Source organism: Halichoeres trimaculatus, unplaced genomic scaffold, assembly GCF_033239565.1.
Source record: "Halichoeres trimaculatus isolate MK-OKI-2021-1 unplaced genomic scaffold, fHalTri1.1 fHalTri1_scaffold_1, whole genome shotgun sequence".
Lineage (NCBI taxonomy): Eukaryota > Metazoa > Chordata > Actinopteri > Labriformes > Labridae > Halichoeres > Halichoeres trimaculatus.
Genome location: NW_027437179.1, coordinates 25,335,940 through 25,357,686, shown reverse-complemented (window position 1 = coordinate 25,357,686; position 21,747 = coordinate 25,335,940). Strand labels below are relative to the sequence as shown.

General features: G+C 39.5%; 2 protein-coding genes across 2 annotated transcripts; one reads left to right on the top strand and one right to left on the bottom strand.

Moving 5' to 3' along the window:
- Positions 1 to 2,631: 2,631 nt before the first annotated feature.
- On the bottom strand, positions 2,632 to 6,952 carry LOC141798752 (amphoterin-induced protein 1-like). Its single transcript, XM_074680578.1, has 2 exons — positions 6,762 to 6,952; positions 2,632 to 6,373 (listed from the first exon to the last, which is right to left on the bottom strand). The coding sequence occupies exon 2, from the start codon at positions 6,310 to 6,312 to the stop codon at positions 4,771 to 4,773; it is 1,542 nt and encodes a 513-aa protein (XP_074536679.1). The 5' UTR covers positions 6,313 to 6,373; positions 6,762 to 6,952; the 3' UTR covers positions 2,632 to 4,770.
- An 8,358-nt stretch (positions 6,953 to 15,310) lies between these two features.
- On the top strand, positions 15,311 to 20,307 carry LOC141804019 (G-protein coupled receptor 61-like). Its single transcript, XM_074688624.1, has 2 exons — positions 15,311 to 15,614; positions 16,848 to 20,307. Exon 2 carries the CDS (start codon positions 17,047 to 17,049, stop codon positions 18,448 to 18,450), a length of 1,404 nt encoding a protein of 467 aa, XP_074544725.1. The 5' UTR covers positions 15,311 to 15,614; positions 16,848 to 17,046; the 3' UTR covers positions 18,451 to 20,307.
- The last annotated feature ends 1,440 nt before the right edge of the window (positions 20,308 to 21,747 follow it).

Here is a 21,747-nt window from a genome sequence, read left to right as displayed (position 1 = left end):
CGCTAACTTCAAAGCCTGCTGTCAAGAGGACATTTTTGTTCACTCCAGTCCATTAAGGCTGTGTTAAATCTCCCAGCTGCCCAAGAGTAAGAGCCAGACTTCACTTTCCTTTCAATGCTTTTCACCTGAATTACTATGGAAACACTGCTTATTTACCTGTTGTCATCTCTAATTCTCTCCTTTTTGAAACAATATTGGACCGAACTGTGGACACAGCAGGAGGAAAAATGCTGCTAGGCCATACCTGTGCCCAAATATCACATTTTTAATGACCAAATTCCAAGAGAATTCCAAAAAAAAAAAAAAAAAAGGCAGAATATTCCCTTAATCTGTCAAATTCTGGTTCAGGCAAGGTGGGCCTTTATATGGAGTTTGCATGGATTGATACACACTACAGCTTCCTCCCACTGTCCAAAAACATGCTTATCAGCTGAAGTGGGGATTCTAAATTGCCAGTAGGTGCACGTGAGAGGTTATCTGTCTGAATAGAATAAGGGGTAGAAGGTGAATGAATTCCCTTAATATACAGTTGATAATTCATATAAACTTTGAAATTTTTTTCAGAAAAAAAGCAGCACCAGGGCAAAAAAAAAAATCTCACAAATTAGTTCTTATTTGAAAGTGACAGGAACTAAATCAATGATTAGTGGTGTGAAAAACATTTGCTGTCTTAATGTTCCACAGGCCAAACCGTGACTTGACACCTCCATTTTTAATGGAAAAGGTCAGATTTATTCATATCTCCATACGTTTAATATCACATTAAACATAACTTTTTCAAGAAAACATGTATTGTTGTACCTGGAAGGGACAAGCACACTTAAAAATGATGAACGGCATGGTTTTTATAAAGTGAGATCAGTTTATTCGTTTTTCACTCTTGAAAAGGAGTCACCCACTCTTTCTACTGATATGTTATCACCATTTTAAACTTACATTCAGCATGTAGTCACTATTAATCTGACGTTAGACCGCTCTCAAAGCCCTTCCCAAAAATCAATCCATTTGTTTAACTTGTGCACAGATGTGTGTTGTGCTGGCCAGCAGATGGCAGAGGACACACTGAGCCGCACATTCAGCCACTTCAGCATCCATGTGATCCTCCTGGGAGGGGCCTGTGGACAGGATGAGTCATCTTACTGAGAATTCAGCCTCTAAAACACAGAGGCAACTGCCAGTCATTCATTTTCAACAGGCACCGGTTTGCATTCACACCATCTGTGTGTGTGTGTGTGTGTGAGTGTGTGTGTGTGTGTGTGTGTGTGTGTGTGTGAGTGTGTGTGTTCAGTGATCTGAGACTTTCTTTAGCTGCTCCATTTGTTCTAATTATAATCTGTGATTTAATAAGCAGGGGGGTGTGTCACTCAACTCTTTTCCATTTCAACACGTGCATCAACGCACAGCTATCATTAACCCTCTCATACCTCTCATGAGAAGGATTAATCCCATTTGACGTTTTAATTATTCAACAAACATAAATTCAATACTGCATTGCTGCTGTGCGTTTTCTGAACGGTTTCACACACCTGGCTGCTGTTGCACAAAAAGAGGGTAAACACTGTAACACGAGATAGATCAGGGAACATGGAGGTCCCTGCAGACCTCTTCAATGATTCATCCTGCAGAGAGGCTGCAGAAGAGGGGTCACACTGCAGCAGCTGTCAGAAAGACAGATGCTCTTCTGGATTAAAAATGACTCATTAAAGATGGTCGACAGCCTTGCTGGGTCATCACAAAGAAGAAATGTGAAGCAAATTTTACTTAATGATTCCTTTTCTTATTAATCTACACAACAAGAATCTAAGATATAAATATGATGAAAACACAGAGATGTCCCAGGCCGAAATAGCTCTGATCTCACAGGCTGTTCTGTTCTGAACAGGAGCAGGCTGCGAGGGGGAGATCCTGCTGTTGTCAACAACCCGAATAAAGGTGAAAAGCCAGGCCACACTCAATACTGTCAGACAAAAATAATTGTGAGGGATGGGTGGTTGTAATAGCACTGCCTTGTTAAAAGGTTGCTGCATCAGTGATCTCCTGGTCTCCCGTTTCACCCTGAAGTGAGTCATTAGTGTGACACAGAAGCTGAAGCAGAGAAACACAATGACCTGACCAGCTCAAACTTCAGCTCGTTATCACACATATGCTGCCACAACTGGTGTGAAGACAAATGTGTTGGGACGACAATTTTTTTTTTTTTATTACTAAAGAGAAGTATATAAAGAAGTCAATTGTCTGTACCCAGCTGAGGGTTAGCTTTACGTAACTCTAAACAAATTGAAACGGCTAGCTTGGCAAAGTTGGCTTTTTCAGAAGTAGTTGAACCTGAGTTTTGTTTTTTCTTTTTAAAATCTGGGTACAGATTCAACAAAAAGGATTGGTGAAAGTATTTTTTGTCCTCTGTCAGACATGAACATCCTTTTACCCCTTGCTTTAAAACCTTATTCTTAACACAGATATTAAGCAGCAGACTGATAAACAACACAGCAGCACAAATCTTCTCACAGATGTTAGATTTTTTCGCTTTTCCCCAAAATTTCCAACTTATGTGTTTTTGTTGTTGTTGTTTTTTTAGTTCCAGAGTTCAGTAACTGGAACTCATTGAGACAGACTCAGAGAGTAGTGGGACACCGTTCACTCTTTGTTTACAGACTTTAGTAGTTCATGAACCACAGAAACAACACAGATTACACAGATTTAGTCCTTTACAGGATTGCATATTAAAACATAAATTGTAGCTTTACGCAGATACAGCATGGGACCTCCATTTCATCATGACCACGCAACTCTTTTTACTCTATTTCATAGACATGCAGGTTATTCATTCTTAGCATGTAACTTAATCTTTGGTTATAAGAGAGTTTCAGAGGAAAATGACACACAACATGATGATACAGCAGTTATTAATAATTCAAAGAAAGCACTGTAGAGTGGTGCCTTTCCTTTATATTAGACCACACTCACAATATCATAAAGACTTCAGAGGTATTAATCCCACACAGATACTCAAGTAAGGTGTAGATGTTCTTAAGTAGTAAAGCACCATGAGAAGTAAAACAGGTAAGAAAAGGAATTCTTTCAAAATAAAAGTACATTCACTGTGCATTGCTACATCTGTAAAGTGTGTGTGATAGGCAGCCTTATTTGTTCAGTCAATATCCACTATTTGTAAAATAATGCAATTTTTTATAACTTTATTATCAGTTTAATTTTTCACTTAGTTACTGTTTTGCTCTGAAGTACATGTTTTGTACTGTCCTGTTTTTGTTTTCATAACATGAAGGCATTCTAGAGACTGAACAATTGTCAAGAGTCATTTGAAAAAAAAAAAATGCTACTTCTATATTTGTATTTTGTCCCTGTCTGACTGCCGGTGCTATTTCTGACTGTTTGTGTGCCTGCCTGCTGGACGGCTGGCATTTACTGATTGGTCCAGGGTTGGGCGCTAATGCCCAGAAGTATTCGAATAGATGATGCCTGCTCTCTGTTTTTTTTCTTCCCCACGGGTGAGGCTTCCTGGCTGCTGTTAGCTGTCTGGTGTGGCAGGCAGTACAGACATGGTTACAGTCTGAATCCTACATTGAAGTTAATATTGTTTCAGGACACCTCCTTTATCCAAAAGACAGAGAATAATAACTCAAAAAAGGCCATGAGCTCAGCAACAACATCTGTCTGTTGGTAGTCAGAAGTTGACTTGCTGACATATAAAACAACTTTTAGTATTGCTCAAAGTTTGTGTATAGCAATTGTAACACTGTCCTGTTCATCTGAAATGTTTTTGTTATCATTCTTTCTTGGTACGGCAACAAAAATTAGATTAACCCAGACAAAAATATTTTATCCTCAGAATTTAGATAAAATAAATAAACTCTTGGGTTAATTTTCTGTTATTCTGCTGAATTTAAATTAACCTGAATTGGATCTGGACACAATCTAAAACCACTCCAGCATATGGTCATCAACTGCAAACACACATTATTAACTGAACATTCAATCACATTTAAATCTAAATTGTACAAACAGAAAATATTGCACATAACCTTTAAAGTGTCAAGTTCTGGTCAACAAAAACAGACAGGAATGTAAAACAGCATAAATATTTGACATACTGCAGCAAAAAGATAAACTGAGCTTTGGAAGTACTGCATAAAAATAAATGTAGCTTTCAAACAGCAAAATCCTTTCATGTTAAATAAATAAAAGCTCTGTAACTTTATATTAAGTGAAGTCTAAGTAAACCCAGAGGTCTGGTAAGATGGTGATTGTGGGATTACTTTTAATGGACAGGAGAGCACTTTGTGCTACATCTTTCTGTACGAAAAATGCTTTATAAATAAAAGTTGATTTGATGATGAGGATGTTTTTATTCCTTTCTTAAACAACTAGTTTTTCTATTTTAAATTCTTTGTGTTATTGTTTCTTGCATAGCAGTTTCTTGCAGGATCAGGCAGAATTTTACTCTAGCATTTATTTTCTTTTTGAATTTAAATAAAAAAGAGGAGTTGAAATGGCATATTGAAACCTTTGACACAGGTGAGATAGAAACATTCATTAAATACTTTGATGACAGGATATTTTGTTCTTTTCTTAGATTGTTTGGGATGATTTAGACTTCTTTATCGCTTGTTTTAAGCATAGTTTTTGAAACACTGTTATGCTACTGCAGCAGGCAACCAGCAGTCATTTTGTTGTAAAACACTAATTCTTGAATCCTGCACACAAGTTGGACCAGGCCATCACTGTCTTGCCTCACAGAGCTTCCCCAAACTCTTAGACCACCATGGGAGTGTCAGAGCACACAGAGCTGACAGACTCTGCATCAGACCTTCTTCTCTCCCTGCTGTCCCCCTGCCATTCTTCATCTTCCTCACCTATCGGGTTCAACCGTCCGTTCTGCTCCAGCTGGTCCTTAGGCTGCAGGAAGGGTACTTGTCTGTAGGAGAATCCTCCTCCTTCCACTCTCTCCTGCTGCCCCAGCTCCTCGTGTGCCTGGGAAATGCTGACAGTAGAAGAGTGGAGGCTGTCTTCAGGGTCACTTTTCTCCAAATCCTGACTTGGACAACAGGGGCAGCGACAAGGAGTGAGGTACAGGTAGATGAGAACCATCACCACACTCACCAGGCATGCTACAAGGGTGGTGTAGGCTGTTTTCAGATTCTCCAAGCCACCACCCGAAGTGGAGTTGTACACCACTACAGTTACATAGAGTGTCTCATTAAAGGAATCGCTCGTGGCAAAACAGGTGTAGACCCCAGAGTCCTCCACCTTCAGGGGCCCAATCTGTAGTTTGCCATCTGAACGCGCTACAGCCTTCTTGTTTTCTGGGGTCACTGGGCGGTTTCCAGGCAGCTCCCAGCTCTTCTTCATGTCCCTCTGCCTGGTGTCACAGTCCAGAACGAGGAACTGGTCCAGATATGCTTTCTCCCCCATGATTCTGACCTCGCTGCAGTTCAGATGGGCTTTGTCCAGATCCAGAATGGCCATCCTCTCTTTCTGTGCTCCAGGTAACACACAGGTGTGGCTGCTTCTGAAGTCAACGGCTGAGCTGAACTCCCTGAGGTGCCACTGTGCCAACATATCATACAGCTCACAGCTGCAGGGCAGAGGGTTGTTGTGGAAGTACAGTCCATTCTTACTCCATGCGGGCAGAGCCTGCAGTTCCTGGAGGGGCAAGGATTTGATCCGGTTTGAGGAAACATCCAAAAGTCTGAGAGTTTCCAGTCGGCCACGTTCCTTCACTAGCTCAAGGGGCAGACGTGAGATCTGGTTCTGGCTCAGGTAGAGCCGCTGCAGGCTGAGGAGGCCTGAGAAGGCAGTACGATCAATCTGGGAGATGTGGTTGTTATAAAGCAGAAGAACTTCCAGGTGCTCCATCGGCTCAAAAATGTACTCGTCCAGCTGACGGAGGCTGTTAGAGGAGAGGTCCAGGTAATGTAGTCTTGTCACATGAACAAACGCTTCAGAGGACAGGAAGTTAAGGCCGTTGTTACTGAGCAGCAGACTGTGCAGCCTCATGAGCTTGATTGGGGTCCACTCAGCCTGGAGCCTGGTGATGGAGTTAAAGCTGAGGTCCAGGACTGCTGTGTACTGGGGCAGAGGGAGTGGAACGTGTGTTAGGTTCATCTTGGAGCAGCTGACTATGTTACTGGCGCACACACACGTCTTTTGGCAGTCCAGAGGGCTTCCAATGAGCTGTCCACTCACTTGCACAGATATCAACAGGAGAGCCATGGGTAGAGCTGTGACGAGGCTCTTTCTGCTGAGCACTGCTTCAAGGGCATGATGGGAAATGCACTGAGACCCCTTCATCATGTCAGGGTTATAAAGTGCTAGAGCCCGCAGAAGCTAGTCCTCCCAGTGGAAAGACATGGATCTGTAGGGACACATTGTGCAGAGACGTTAGTGAGTTAGCAATGTTTTACTGAGGATACACAAAAGCTGTGGTCATCCTTTGGATGGGATGATAAAAATGACATACAGTGATTACGTATGCGTAAATGATGATGACGTTAATTCCTCTGTCCCTCGTGCCTAAATGCTCCCAGGGGCGCATTGCAGCACTCAAATTGATCAAAAAGTTATGAAAAAGTCAGACAAATAATGCTAATAATAAACAAAACAAGTCAAAACCAGCGACGACTGAATAGACATCAAAATTTCAACATATTTCCGACTCTTTTATTCCATATAGACTGAGAGAGCCAGAGATATTTGTCCCAACAGACACAAGCGTCCCACCCGCTGCTGCTCCTTTATCTTACCGTTTCTGAAGATCCGAAGAGGAAAAAGGAGGAAGTCTAACAGTCCAGTCCAGTACAGGAAATACTGCGCGACAGGACAGTGTCCTCCTCTTCACTACATGTGCAGAAAGCTCTCCAGCCTGTCAGCAGCGGGACGCACACACAGATTGGCTGTAAAAGCCTGTCTGCAGTCCGTGTGGTGTGGAAACGTAACCGGATGATAGTTGATCTGAGGGGCGCTATCGGCAGAGCAGGGGGTGTGTCCCATTTCTCATCTCTCTCTCTCTTATCCCCTTTCTGTTTCCTTTCCTTTCACATTAACACAACAGTATACCCCACTGGACAGTGTTACACACTATAACAGTGGCAGGAAATAGTGTGCAATGAAACTACATGTGTAGAATAGGCTACTGGTATGTACAGCACTATGTGACTTCTTTCTAATCTGTCTTTTTAAAACCACTTTAAAGAGCAGGAATGCAAAGATAGAGGCCCACAAAAAATTTAATGCATTGTGTGAAATGATAAAGGAATTATAATGGATTTCTGACAATACTTAGTTAAACACTATTAAGGTGAGACTGACTTGATAGGTGGGATATCACACTTCCTCCTCAACCGGTCTACTACTAATCTCACAGCATGATGATAACAAATAAGGTGTCTCAGTCCTACTATAGTTATAATGTTTTATTGTGTTGAAAACTGCTCAACATCTGGGGAGTATATTGTCTATGAGCTTCAACCCTGTAGGTTATCCCCCCTTTTGTTTCTTTTTCTCCAGTACTTTTTACATTATTAAATCCCTCATTGTGATGCTTTTTTCTTTTCTCCCCAGAGACCTTAATGAAGAAAAACCCCTTGCCTCTGGATTGTCTTCTGACTGCGGTGAAGGACAGGTCACACTCTCATTGTGTGTGTGTGTGTATGAGAGAGAGAGAAACTGCAGCTGCAGCAGTCTTAAAGCACAGGACGTGATGTGCATGCAGCAGTGTGTGAGTAATCAATATGCAGAGTTCAGAGCAGCATGCACAGTGTGTGGTTTGCATAAGCAGCCAAGGCTCCTGTCCTTTGAATAGGCACTCTTCAAGGAGTCACTAGACCTTGTTTGTTAGATTCAAACACGAGGCACCATCACTTGTGGCTTTTATTTCTTTGCTGCTTGCTATTTTTAGGGATCATAGCTCATGTGCTTTTGCAGTTTAACATGGTTAAACAGACCTTTCCCTTCATTATTTAAAAAAAGAAAAAAGAGATAGAAAATGAAGGTCTTACTGTCCTCTTGGGGGCAGCAGAAACAAGTTTTGAACACAACATCACCTTCAGAATTTGATTTTGAAAACTTATGCTGGAATATACTTAAATGGTGGGATCCAAATTATGAATTTGGACTCCGGTTTTGTCAAATATTCCCTCTTTTTAGCTCTACTTTGATTTTTTTCCACCTGCTTTGGGGAGTTTATGTCTCTTTAGCTGGCAAATGCTCTAAAATGTTCACAAAAACATGTTTGGAGCTCTTTTTGCTGTGAGTTAACAACCAAATGCAGTGGAAAACACCACTACAAGAGTGAGAAAAAAACTTTTTTCAAAAGTCACAGTGACTTAAAGCAGGCTTATCTTTTGTCTACTTTAAATGTAAATATCATTGTATGTTACTGACATGAATGACATGTGACCAATAAGTGACCAGATGAAAATCTGTGGAGATTATGCAAATCTGCCTTATGATTTCATCGTCATGTGCAAATCCACAGTCAGCCTGTTAGCATGGAGAATTCTCAACCTGTGCTGGTTTTTACTGTATGATTGAACTGCAAATGGACAAGCAAAACTGACAAACCCTGAAACTGGTCGACTGGTGGTTACCCACAGGCAGGGCTATTTCGATGGGGTGAATCAGTTACACCAGAACTAAATTTAGGGCCGTAGATCTTCAAAAAGTCCCTAGTTCCTTGGTAAAGTCCCTGGGGGTGAAAAGCATCAAATGCAAAGACACAAGTCCTGGTTGGGTGATTCAAATTGTATGACTTGTGCATATGACATGAATCTGTGACATTACTGATTAGATTCATCTTGTCTTCTTAGAAATCTTATGTGTTTTAGTGTTCTTTTCAAAGACAAAAAGTGTCTTTAAAAAGAGCACTAAAACACTTATGAATCTGTGACAGCTTCAACTCTGTACTTGCTTCATTTGTTTATTAGCAAGTGCTGAAAAATCTGAACCACAGCAAAACATTCATCCTATGTAGCCAATCAGCACAGATCCTTCAGCAGCATGGAAAAGAAAAGATCAGTCTGAGGTTAATTTATGTAAATAATAATAAAACAAATTAGAGCCTAACAGTTTAGTCAAATTCAGCATTATTTGTTTGACAAGTGATACTTGAAGGGAACCTATCCCATCTCATGAGATTTGTGTTTTTTGGCACTTGTAATGGAACAAGTTATTCTTTCAAATCAAATGAGTAAAGGCAGAACAAAAACAAAGAAAATTATTTTATTTGGGGTTTTCTTGTAGTAGTAATGTTATGAAATGTATTTTGTCATGTTGCAATGTAACACTGTTGATTGAAAGAGCCTCCAGGCCTCAAAGGTTAGACCTTCGACAGATCAGTGAATTCAGTGGTTTACTGGGAGCCTGGAGACTGTGGGGTCTTCGTGATGACTTCAAAAAACCCCTTTCAAATCGGGTATTCGTTCTCAGTAGTTATGTGTAGGGACCCTGAGCCAGATCCTATACTTTTACAGAATTTACCCATCTTTAATTATTTTTTTCTGATTAGGCCTGAGCTTCACTCTCATGATGTCCGTAACTGTCAGCTGTGCAGGCAGTATAACTGGCTGTAGAAACCAAATTGAAAAACAAGTCTGAAGCTGAAGGTCAAAGAGGCAACAACTCAGGTGACAGGATGACAGATGACTATCCAGCTCAGCTGGAGCGGGTCATTAAATGCATGTTATGGATCTTCTGAGCCCAAGGTCACCTCTCACAGAAACCCTTGTCTCAGGAAGATGACATGGTCTACAGGTCTGGTTGCTATGGGAGCAAAGGGGAAGAGAGGATGGCTGGATTAAGAGAGAGCTTTGGATGGTGTAAGAGTATTGTGAAGGAAACATTTTGAGACATACTTCACTTCTTTACTTACTAGATTATTCTTTTCCACTTTTGTACTGGTACTGTGCACACCCTTAGCGCAAAGAAAAAATGTTAAAACAAAAAACTTACCTGTCATCATCATGTTGGACAAACCATCACTCATTATCTTTAACATCTTTTTAATAGTGACTACTGAAACCACCTTTTAGCATCATGTCCTGCTTCCTGAAACCACTGTGAGGATCATGAATAATACATAGGGAAAACTTTAGGAGCCTGTGAGTGAAAAGGATTAAACTTTATTATTCTTATATCTAAATGAATCTTTAGCCAATTCAATATCATATTTAACATCAGTTTAGTAACTGTCTTGTGATGGAACATGAAAATTAGATGTGTGGTTTCATTTTGGGCTACTAATAAAATGAAAGGCCGCCATCAAGAAATAAGGTAATTTTCTTAAAACTCAAGCAAATTAACACTATAAAAGATACAATTCAAAAGTACTGTATTGGAAGACTGGAAGGTGGACTTTCATGATAACATTTTTCTTTACCTGTTATTCAGCCCTAATGACAGAGGCTTTTGGTGTTGTGCCGTAATTTGAGAGTTCTTATCTGATTCTCTTCCTTTTTTTTAATAAAATGTACACTTATTTCAAATCTACAGCTTAGATGCTTGTGTTTAAAAACATAAAACAATAACTGCTATTATCAGTCATATGAAACCTCAAAATTTACAAAATGAAAAAGAAAAAAAGAGTTTTGGGACCACAGAGTTGATCATGATGAATTGTTATCCAGCTGTTATAAAAATTATAATAATAATAATTATGGTAATGATAAAAATGTTATAATCATACATTTTAATTTAAAGCACCTATCTGAACAAAAGGCAACTTTACAATTAATTAAAAACAGTTAAAACAAACAATACAATTTAATTAAACAACAACAAACAAAACTAAAATTAAGTTGAAATGGATCATTGAAATTAGAGAAAGCCGCTTGAAAAAGATGAGTTTTGAGCTTTGATTTGAGCAGGGCTAGCTGTGCTGAGCAGACAATGCATCTGCAAGCTCCACTGTGTAATAATGTGACATGGATCAGCAGCAGTAATTACCCATCATTATAGTGGGTGTTATTTGTGGGAGGAAACAGATATATAAAAGCTGCATTTGCACACACACACACAAACACACACACACAAACACACACACACACACACACACACACACACACACACACACACACACACACACACACACACACACAGACACACACACACACACACACACACACACACACACACACACACACACACACACACACACACACAATAGTTAACCCACTTTTGGGGTCACCTGAAATTGGGAAGGAATTTACAGAAGCCTTTTCCTTTGTCTATTCCTTAAATACATGAACTGCTTGAACTGTGTGAGAGTCCATCCATCCATCCATTTTCCATACCCTTTGTCCTGTTTAATTCTCAGAAGTCTGTCTCCACTACACTGAATGAAAAAAGGCAGCAACTGTTCAACATGCACATCATAGTGGACACTGCCACCATCTGGCATAAACAGCACATTCAAGGGAAGGGATGTGCTGAGGTTTGAGGAAAACTTTCCAGGATACAACCCAAGGTAAAACTGTTTGTTAACTCTTCAGGCATTCACTCCAGAGACAAACAATCTATATGATTCAACGAAGGGTTTCCTTCTGGGTGAGAAGAGTTTTTGATTGTGGCTGTTGGATCAAGGCTTATCCCAGCAAAGATTTAGAGGCTAAGAAGATGATTTTTTAAAAATCAATATCTCAACAAGTAGATATGTTGACATTCACCCGTCTTCTGTATCCATTTTAACAGCTTTGAAAGATGCGCCATGCAATTAGTTGGTTCATGAAGAAGAAGAAACCCCTCTACCATTACACACTACCTTCTGATATTAAACTTTAGACCAAACTCTTTTACAGGAAAGTAGAAAACAACCTTTTAAAAGGGCACTACATCATGTTTATAAAAGCAAAAAACAAAAAACCTGCATATAACATGCACTGGCATCATAGTAGCTCCCTGGCTTTAAATTTTTTTTTTTTAAAGTGGATTAAGAGGAAGCTCTACCTTTTTTTGATCACTTTAATGTTACATGGTTAAATAATTTGTCATAAATAACTTTAGGATACCTCATGTTTAATTTCTGATGTTAAACTCTCTATGAATTCCTGGACTGTAAGTGAACAGTGATGTGAAACGAAACAAGAATTTCCCAAAAAAGGCAGTGTTGTTTCTTGAATACACACAGCCGCTCTGTGTCAGTTGTTCTCCATCCTCTTGTTCGACTGTCTGTTCCAATATGAACCTTCCTCCTCAAGTGTCTCCACGGCAACATTCATCACTTTACCCTTTATCTCCAACTACATCGGTGCAACACATGAACGAGTATCTGTGACAGACTCCTGCTGCTATTTCAGATATTTGTAAAGAATGTCTGTAGCAGTCGTGTCAGATTTGGTGCTTTAACTTTGTTGTTATTGGACACATAGCTGGTCAGTGTGTTCTCATACCTTGATGTAGAAGTGCTTCTGGATCTGGGATGTGGTTGGTTGTGGTTTGTGTGGGTTGAATTAATCATGACTGTGGTGTATTGTAATGGGGTGTTTCAATTCCTGAGTGTGGTTTATATTTGTGCATCTGTGGGTAGTTATTATTGGCAGAAGGATCTCTCTAGGGTTAGCGCCACGTCCTTTTGCTATTTCTGAGTGCAAATGTGGAGTCTATTTTCAAGGTTGCCATGGTAACCATTGTATTTGTGTTGGCAGCAATTGGTGCTGCCGGCCAAGCAAAGACTCTGCTATTTTTGTCATGAGTCAACACCTGCTATACACATTCTTTTTCATACACACTCACACACATCAGGTGAAAATACCTGAATTCTAAGAGCAGTAACAGCTAGATTTGCACACACTTAATGCACATGCTTAATGAGCACACTTAACACAAATTGACATTCAACACATTAAACACCAAAACAGGTTTTTATACTCACTTCAAAGCATTATGTTTAACAAGCATGTATTTGTGTGTATGTGTTTCTCACCTCATCTTAGCGTTACCAGACATCTTGATGCATCCTCATCTTGACAACAGTAGTAATCACCATCCATTAAATCTCCCCACCCAGCTGCAGCAGGTTCCTCTCTGCTAACATGGTCGGGTTTGAAGTACTAACAGGAGATGGGTAATGTCAGCAGCAAATCAGTTAGATACTGACAAATTTAAAAGACAGTAAGTTACTGAGAGAATTGAGAAGTAGAGGCAGCACGGGAAGAGAATAAACTCAAAAAGTGGTTTTATTATCAGCTTTGGAGAAGTTGTGTGTGTGGTGTTACAAATAGTCTGATAAACATGTTTGTTAAACAGGGGACTGTTTAAATTCATAATGGACACAAAACCATACATACTTCTACTTAAAAACATAACTTGTAAGATCTCTTAATTCTCTAAAAGTGGCTTCAGACTCAAATTTTGCAGTTACCACTGCACTTATCATTGCAGCTGGGGCCCAGTTTTAAATCTCTGGGTTTATATTATGTAAAGTAATCTAAATACTGTTTTTTGGTCAGTGATTCACCACATGCAAGATAAAATTCTCCGCCAAAATTGATAAACTGAAGGTCAACATTTGGCAAAAACAAATAAAATATTTGGTTTATGAGTTCTGTGTTATAAACAGCCTCACAAATGAGAATAACAAAAGTTATTATAATGATAATCATAACATATATGTTTGTTAAACACACACACACACACACACACACACACACACACACACACACACACACACACACACACACACACATATATATATATATATATATATATATATATATATATATATATATATATATATATATATATATATATATAAAGAGAGAGAGAGAGAGAGAGAGAGAGAGAGAGAGAGAGAGAGAGGGAGAGAGAGAGAGAGAGATACACAGACAGCTCCTAGCAGCCTCATACTTGCTCCTTCTTCAAAGTAGCCTCAGCCATAATGGCCCAGATTTCATTGTCCTCTGCAGACGGAGCAATGAGATGGAGTGTATATGAAAAAGATCACCGTGGCAACAGGAGCCCCAGTTTGAGAAGCTGTGATGGTGGAGGCTGAGGCCTGGTCTAATCAATGGCTCACTGCCTCAGTAAATCTTGCACTGGAGGGCCTTTTAAGCCACAAAATTACATCCTGAATCATGGCTGATTGACAAAAATAACTGAACTGTAAAAAGAAGCAAGTGAATGGTGATGGTGACTTAAATTAGAGGGTGAGGTCTCATGCATTGTGACCATGACTATTGAGAGGTAATATTATTTAGCACGGAAATATTAACCAGACAATTTAAGCTGAGTGGGGGTAAAGATAACCTGAAAAGCACAAGAAGTTAAAAGAAACTGAACAAGGTATACATCCATCCAACTTTGGAAGTCATAATACTGATATCAATAACTTGGCTGATAAATTGGCTGATACTGATATCAATACTGATTCAAACCATTTTCATAAATAAATTATTCTCTGTAGTCTTCAACCATTTCTGTTTGGTTGAACTTGTTAAATTCTTTGACACAATGATTCTTGAGATGCTTGATTATTTTGGTTGTGTTACATTTTGCTTTGTCTCATGCCACCTGTTAGAGAATTGGCTTTGCACATATTGCAAAATGCCGTTGACTTATGAAATCCCTACATATATTAAAATGCTGAGCCCTGCTGAGTTTGCTACTTCCATGCTACGTTAGCTATCTGCCCAGCACTATGCATGGACTTACACCTTGATGACTGAGGCATAGAATTGAGTTGAAAAGTTATGCACCATGGATTGGCTACATCGCCATACTTAATCTTTATTTCTGAAACACTATAAGATCAATATTGACAAGACAAATGATAAGATAAGATAAAATAAGATAAGACAAACCTATAATCATCCCACAAAGGAGAAAGTTACAGCAGCAACAAGGAAGTGTATTGTGAAAAACATTACAAAGAATACATCAAATAGAATAATTTAGTAAGAGTGACTCAGGAAAAATTATGTTTATTTTAAGCACAACATAAAGGTAAAAAGTAAAAAATGGTAGAAAAGAAAAGAGGTTGAAAAAACAAAAGTTAAGTTTATTGACTCAGCACATTGGCATATTATAATTTTTGCATTATCTGTGCACATTTACATTCACAGTTGCAAAAACAAACAAACTCATAAATGCAAACAAAAACATTTAATGGTAGGCACAAACAGGATGGGGAAAAAACTCAGTTTACAATGCTAACAATGCTGTTTGACATTTTCAACATGTGGAGTTTCTAAATTTTGAAGGCAATCTCAAGTCAGATTTTGGCAATACTGAGGGGGCACTAGGACCCTGTGAATGCAGCAGGTTTGGTCCTGTTTCCAACAGCCTCCTGCTCCATCTCTGCAGTCACTGTGTCGGAGTGGAGGGGGAAAGCATAGGGTGTATAGATAGCTGTGTCTTTGCAAGCAATCACATCAGCACCGGTTTGGCAAAATCCCCACCGCCACAGCTGAACTCACCCAGGGAGGAGGATGCAGGAGGAAGGCATAGGAAGAGAAAGAGGCTTACATAGAGGGAAGAACCTCTACAGCATTCATGAGGTCCAGTGAGTGATGCCCACTGTGTACCACAGCAATAGGAGCAACACCAGGTTTTTATCCTTGGAGACCAAAAACAGCAAGCAGCTGCATCAAGAAATACTAATTCAGGTACAAAATGCTTTGTCTTTGCTTCTTCTCTCATGCCAAATTTTCCTCTCATGTTCTCCCTCTCTTCTTTTAATCGCCTGAATATATTCTGCTGAGTGCAACAATATCTCTAATTCAGCTATATTGTGATCTATAAAACGTCGCTCTTGCTTCTACAGTGGGTGATATGCTCCAATGATTAATGTATGAATGAGTAGGCAGTTAAACATGACTAAACCAGGCAGAAGGGTTCAGCTGAATTGGGAGTACCCCTGCATGTGATTTTGAGACGCCGTTTGCAGAGGGAGATTAAAGCTCTTATTTGCAGTATAATCACTCCAGACAGCAGAAGTAACATCCCAAGCTTTTTATTTTACATAAGTGGTAGAGCACTCTGGATTTCCTTAATCTGGCACATACATATAGCCACAGCCATCCATGTCTATTTGTTGTCTGTTATCAGCAGGAAAAATTTATATGCAGAGAGCCTCTTAAATACCCGTAGGTTTCATATTTGATACACTATATTTACATATTCTTGCTGTGGCTGAAGTGTTCTTATTGTAAAGCATGAACACAGGCAGTGTCACCCAGTCAAACAAATCATCCACCTACATACTTGATAAATGCATTGGCAAGGCCTTCTAGAAATCTTTGTGAAAAAAAGTGGCTTAACTAAATCAGGACTCTCCCAGTAGTTTTAAATGTAGATAGGAGACGCTAAAACCTGCTCAGGGATGGGTCTTGTTTTTGGCCTTCAGAAAGCATTCATGCATTTGCAGGATGTGTGGTTGAAAAGTATTTACTAGCTGTGGCCTATCAGAAAAGAAAAGATTAATTGTTGACCTTTTCAACTAAAATAATAAAAGTATAAATCAGTGTAAAAGCAATGCATATTTACAAACCGACTCTTTGCTCCTTTCTTCTCATGATTAATGGTTGTCCATATTAAATGACTTTGCATGTGTATCACATTAACCTTCTGGAATAATACATGCTGAATTTTGTGAACTGTTTGAGGGGCTTGCCTTGGATTACCTTGTCTTTAAGATAGCCTTAGCAGAGATTTGTGAAACTAAGAAAGGTTTTACACAACTTCGTCTGAACTAATTAATCTTTATGGTAGCTGGAACAGAACATACTACTCGCACGTGCAACTTCTCAGAAGGATTAGCCATAATGAAGAAGTCCAAATGAGGGGTCAGATACAGAACCCTCTCATTCTAATTTCATCTGTGTCTCTTCTGTTTTTAGGGTGGCATGTGACAGACGGCAGACATTTTTTAAATGGACAGGAAGTATAAGATCTGACCCCCTGACACTCATTCTCCAAACTACAAAGAAGCCTTTGCTTTGATTATAAGCCGTTGTTTTCTGACCGTACTTCCTGGCTTTGAAGGATGGATGATGGGCCTGTGACTGATCCTGCCTGCATGCCTGATCCCATCCTTCAATGGAGAAGATGTGGAACTCCTCCCACCCACCTCCACAGCTCATGTCCAACATCTCTGCCTCCTCTCTGCCTGAGGACTGGGCTCTGTCTCAGACCCTAGCCTTGCTGGCCATGCTGCTTATGGATCTGCTGGCTGTGGTGGGTAACGTGGCTGTCATGGCAGTGATTGCCAAGGCCCCACAGCTCCACAAGTTTGCCTTTGTCTTCCACCTGTGTGTGGTGGACCTGCTGGCAGCCCTGGTGCTGATGCCCCTTGGCATGCTCTCAAGCCGAGCCTTCTTTGGGGAAGCCCTGTGTCGGAGCTACCTCTTTCTCAGTGTGTGCCTCGTTAGTGCTGCCATTCTCTCTATTTCTGTCATCAATGTGGAGCGTTACTACTACATCATACACCCTATGCGCTATGAAGTAAAAATGACTGTTGGCCTGGTAGCGTCAGTGCTGGTGGGGATTTGGGTCAAAGCCTTGGCCATGTCGGCCCTGCCACTGCTCGCTTGGTTCCTACAAGGTGGAAGAACTCCTCTTCTGGAGAGTAGTGGGGTTGGGGGAGTAGGTGGTGGGGCAGTCACACCTCCCCCTGCTCAGGGTCACAGGCGCTGCTCTCTGCACTGGACAGGGGGAGCGTCAAACCGCATGGCCTTCATGGTCCTATTTACCCTGGTCTACTTCCTGTGTCCTCTGCTGGTCATCCTTGTTGTGTACTGCAATATGTTCAAAGTAGCTCGGGTAGCAGCCATGCACCACGGGCCTCTGCCTACCTGGATGGACACACCTCGGCGCCAGAGGTCAGAATCACTTAGCAGCCGTTCTACTATGGTTACCAGCTCTGGAACAGGCACTGGGACAGGAAGAGCGACTCCACAGCGACCCTTTGGTGGAGGAAAGGCTGCAGCAGTGCTTGCAGCAGTAGGTGGGCAATTCCTTTGCTGCTGGCTACCCTACTTTACTTTCCACCTGTATTCAGCTCTGGCTGCTAGCCCTCCAGCCACACTAGCTTCTCTGGAGGAGGTGGTCACCTGGATTGGCTACTTTTGCTTTACCTCTAATCCATTCTTTTATGGATGTCTCAACCGGCAGATAAGGGAGGAGCTGGGAAAGCATATTCCATGTCTATTTCGCCGAGCAGGAGTTGAGATGGAAGATAGACTGCCCAGTCGTGAAGGATCCATAGAGGAGAACTTCCTCCAGTTTCTTCAGGGCACAGGGTGCAACATGGATCCCCAAAATTCTCACAGCACCTCCAGTCCTAAAGGTGAGGCTGGCTGCCCAGCATCTCAGCCCCAACCACTGGAGCCAGCACAGCCCATACCCATTGATTTCCGAATCCCCGGGCAAATTGCAGAGGAGACTTCAGAGTTTACTGAGAGTGAACAAGTGATAAAAAACCATATATGTACAGAAAATTAAGCTCTAATGCCTTTATTTCCTGACAATCAGCCCAATTTTGTTTATTCAGATGTAAGCAGCTTCGAAATTATTTGTTAACACACAACTTTTCCTCAACTACTAGTAGTCCAACAGTTCAATGTCCAATAATTTAAATAGTTTGTTTGAATCATTGCACTTTGCCTCATCAGAATTTAGTCTTAAACAATAATAAAATAATATTTAATGCAAATGTTCAAAATGGTTTTAAGCAGGGAAATCACTTCAAGATTTTTAAATATTCTTAAAAGCACTCAGCTCTGCACAGTCAATGACTCAGTAGAAAAGAATGTTAATTAAAATTATTCAAGTCTTTTATTAAGATGTAAAATCACACATAATAAAGATTTCATTCCATGTGGACAACTGGAAAGTTTTTAGAGTTGCAGTATTCTTTCCAAATGAATGAAAATCACATTTTTTAACTCCCTCTAAAAATATTCCTTAACTACTGTATTTAAAACATTTTGCTACCAGAGAAGCTGCCTTCAGTGTTTAAAAATGAATTCAAAAGCTTTAAACAAGCTTAAAAGGGAAACTGTATTTTTACTGTCAAATCAGTTGGATGTGAGACTATTTTTGAAGAGTTGTAAAATAAAGAAATTAAAGATTTAGAGGGAAACAGTACATTTCAAGCATTAATAAGAAGATTCACTGAGGGACAAAAAGCACTATCGTCACTTTCGATTAGCAGCTGGGCTTCTGTCAAGGATATAGCTGCTCTTAACCCTCATGTCCCTCAGCTGTAACTGATCATGAGGCGTGCATGTTGTTGCCTAACTGGAATTTCTACAAGTTGTTTACATATATCATCTGAAATTTTTCCTCTCCTTTTTCAAACACATTTTTTCTCTACACAAAGAAAATCCAGATATTTTGGGAAATCATTTTTTGTAAAAGGTTAACTTAATAGCTTATTTTAAGGGATGCCCAGCTTCCTTCCCTGTGCTGTATTTATCAGTGTAATTAGATTAAGATCTTTGAAAGACAATGTTCTCTTGATGCACCGCATTGCACATAAAAATGGCTATTTCTTACATTTGTCAAATGTACTAAACTGTGTATAATGTTTAGTAAACACTTTCATTTGAGGGTTGTGTATTTCATTTAATACACCCATTTTTTTCAAATTGTTAGTTTACATACATGTAATCAACTTCTTTTTTTTTTTAAGTATATCAACATATTAACATAAATGCAGTAACTGCCTTCTCATTTCTTTCCAGCAGTGAAAATTCTTTATCCAAGAAGAATACATTAACTACCCTGTTCGTCAGGGTTTTTATATTGTACCTCATTTGCAGGAAAAAGGAAATTGTTTTTAAATTTTGCACGGTTTCGTGTCAAGTTTGACTCCTGAACACTCTTATCTAATGTTGTAAGATGACTAAAGCAGGGGTTATTTGTGTGATGACTTTTTTATTAGGAAAGAAGGAACAAGATTTGTAATGTTTTTCTGCTTAGGTTTGATGATGAGGTATGAAGTTGTATTTTATATAAAAAAAAATAAAAAGTTGGTGTGGTAAGATTTGATACTTGGAAGTGACTGATCAGAAACACAGATTATTTCTAATGCGACATGGAAACAGGGTTTTTAAGAGATTTTTTTTGTTAGTTTTTCTAAATTTGTGTTTGGCAACATAGTCAATTCAAAATTAGAAGCTTGCTATCTTCTTATCATCATGTCTAAATATTCCAGACTGTGAATAATATTTATGTTAGGATTTTCACTTGTTCAGGAAATGTTTTTAATGCTGTGATGAAAAAGGAGAGCGGCTTCCACTGAACTGCGATTAAATGAATGTGTTTAGAAAAATACATGGTGAAAAGCTGAGTGACAGACACTGTTGTAATAAAGAATTTCTATGTTTGTACAACATTTTCGATGCATTCTCATTATTTTACAAAAGTTTGCCACTTTCTTAGATTCTTCTACTCAATAATGCACTCTGTTTCTGTAGTAATGTGTGTCACACCCTTTCCCTGCCTTTCATTGATATTCCATTACAAAGAGGAGAAATGCAAGGAAGCAGTTTAATCAATTTGACCTTAAAGTAACATTTAGACTTTAAAGGCAAAAGCCACTAAAATGACCTTCACCTGAACCAAAATACACAGATTGACAGACAGACAGACAGATAGATAGATAGATAGATAGATAGATAGATAGATAGATAGATAGATAGATAGATAGATAGATAGATAGATAGATAGATAGATAGATAGATAGATGATGGATGGATGGATGGATGGATGGATGGATGGATGGATGGATGGATGAATGAATGCTTCAGTTGGAGGCTGCTGGTACACAACAGGCCTCACACCTCAGCAATGGACTTCTGTCAAACCCAGCTTCACCAGGCTCTGCCATCCCCATGGCAATTATTACTTAGTGACATTTCTCAGTGTTGTAGTGGGCGAGAGGAGGAGCCTGCTCTATTGGGGATCATACCAGACACCTTTTTCTGTGACTTCCTAAATTACACTCTCTAGACTAAACCAGTGCTGATATTACCTCTGCTTTTATAATTTTTTCACACTTGGCTTGTGGGCTTGTGTGAGAACTAAAATACTGTATTTACAACATTACTGTTAAAGATAGTGTTTTAATGTTTCTTTGTAATTTTGAGGGGTTTTACTTCGAAATATATAGTATTAAATTTATTGGAATCAGAATTTTAAATACTGACAGACATGCCACTAATATCTGGTTTCAAGGTGGATATAAATGACTGCATTTACATTAAAATTTAAGCAACACTTATTATTAATGACAACTTCAAACTGATTTTCTTTGGTGCAAACAAAAGATGTTCAGACCAGTGATGACACCAAGACCATCATGCAAGTCCTGGTTGAGACACTAAAAGAGGGCAACAGGCTCTTAGCTTATTACTCTTAAGCAAAGTGATGACATATGATCTGAAAAGAGGAATTTAAAAGGGGATGTTGACCAGTCCCTGTTTGTGCTCTTCTAGTTCTTCTCTTTTCTTTACTTACCCCTCTCCTCAGCTAGACCAGTTTTTCTATCAGTTTGTCTGCAGTTTTCTATTGGGCAGGTTTATCTGTGTTTTTCTCTGGGCACTCAGACTGTACCAAGACAATGTGCTGATAGGACTACATGATCTGTAGAGATGGTATTTACAGAAATCGTATGTGCCTCATTCACATCGAGTAACATCTTTCATATATCATAGTTTTTGAATGGATTCTTATTGTTATTTCACCAACCAACCCAGGTAGTTAACTTCAGCTAGAAGTCTTTGCGTTTACGTT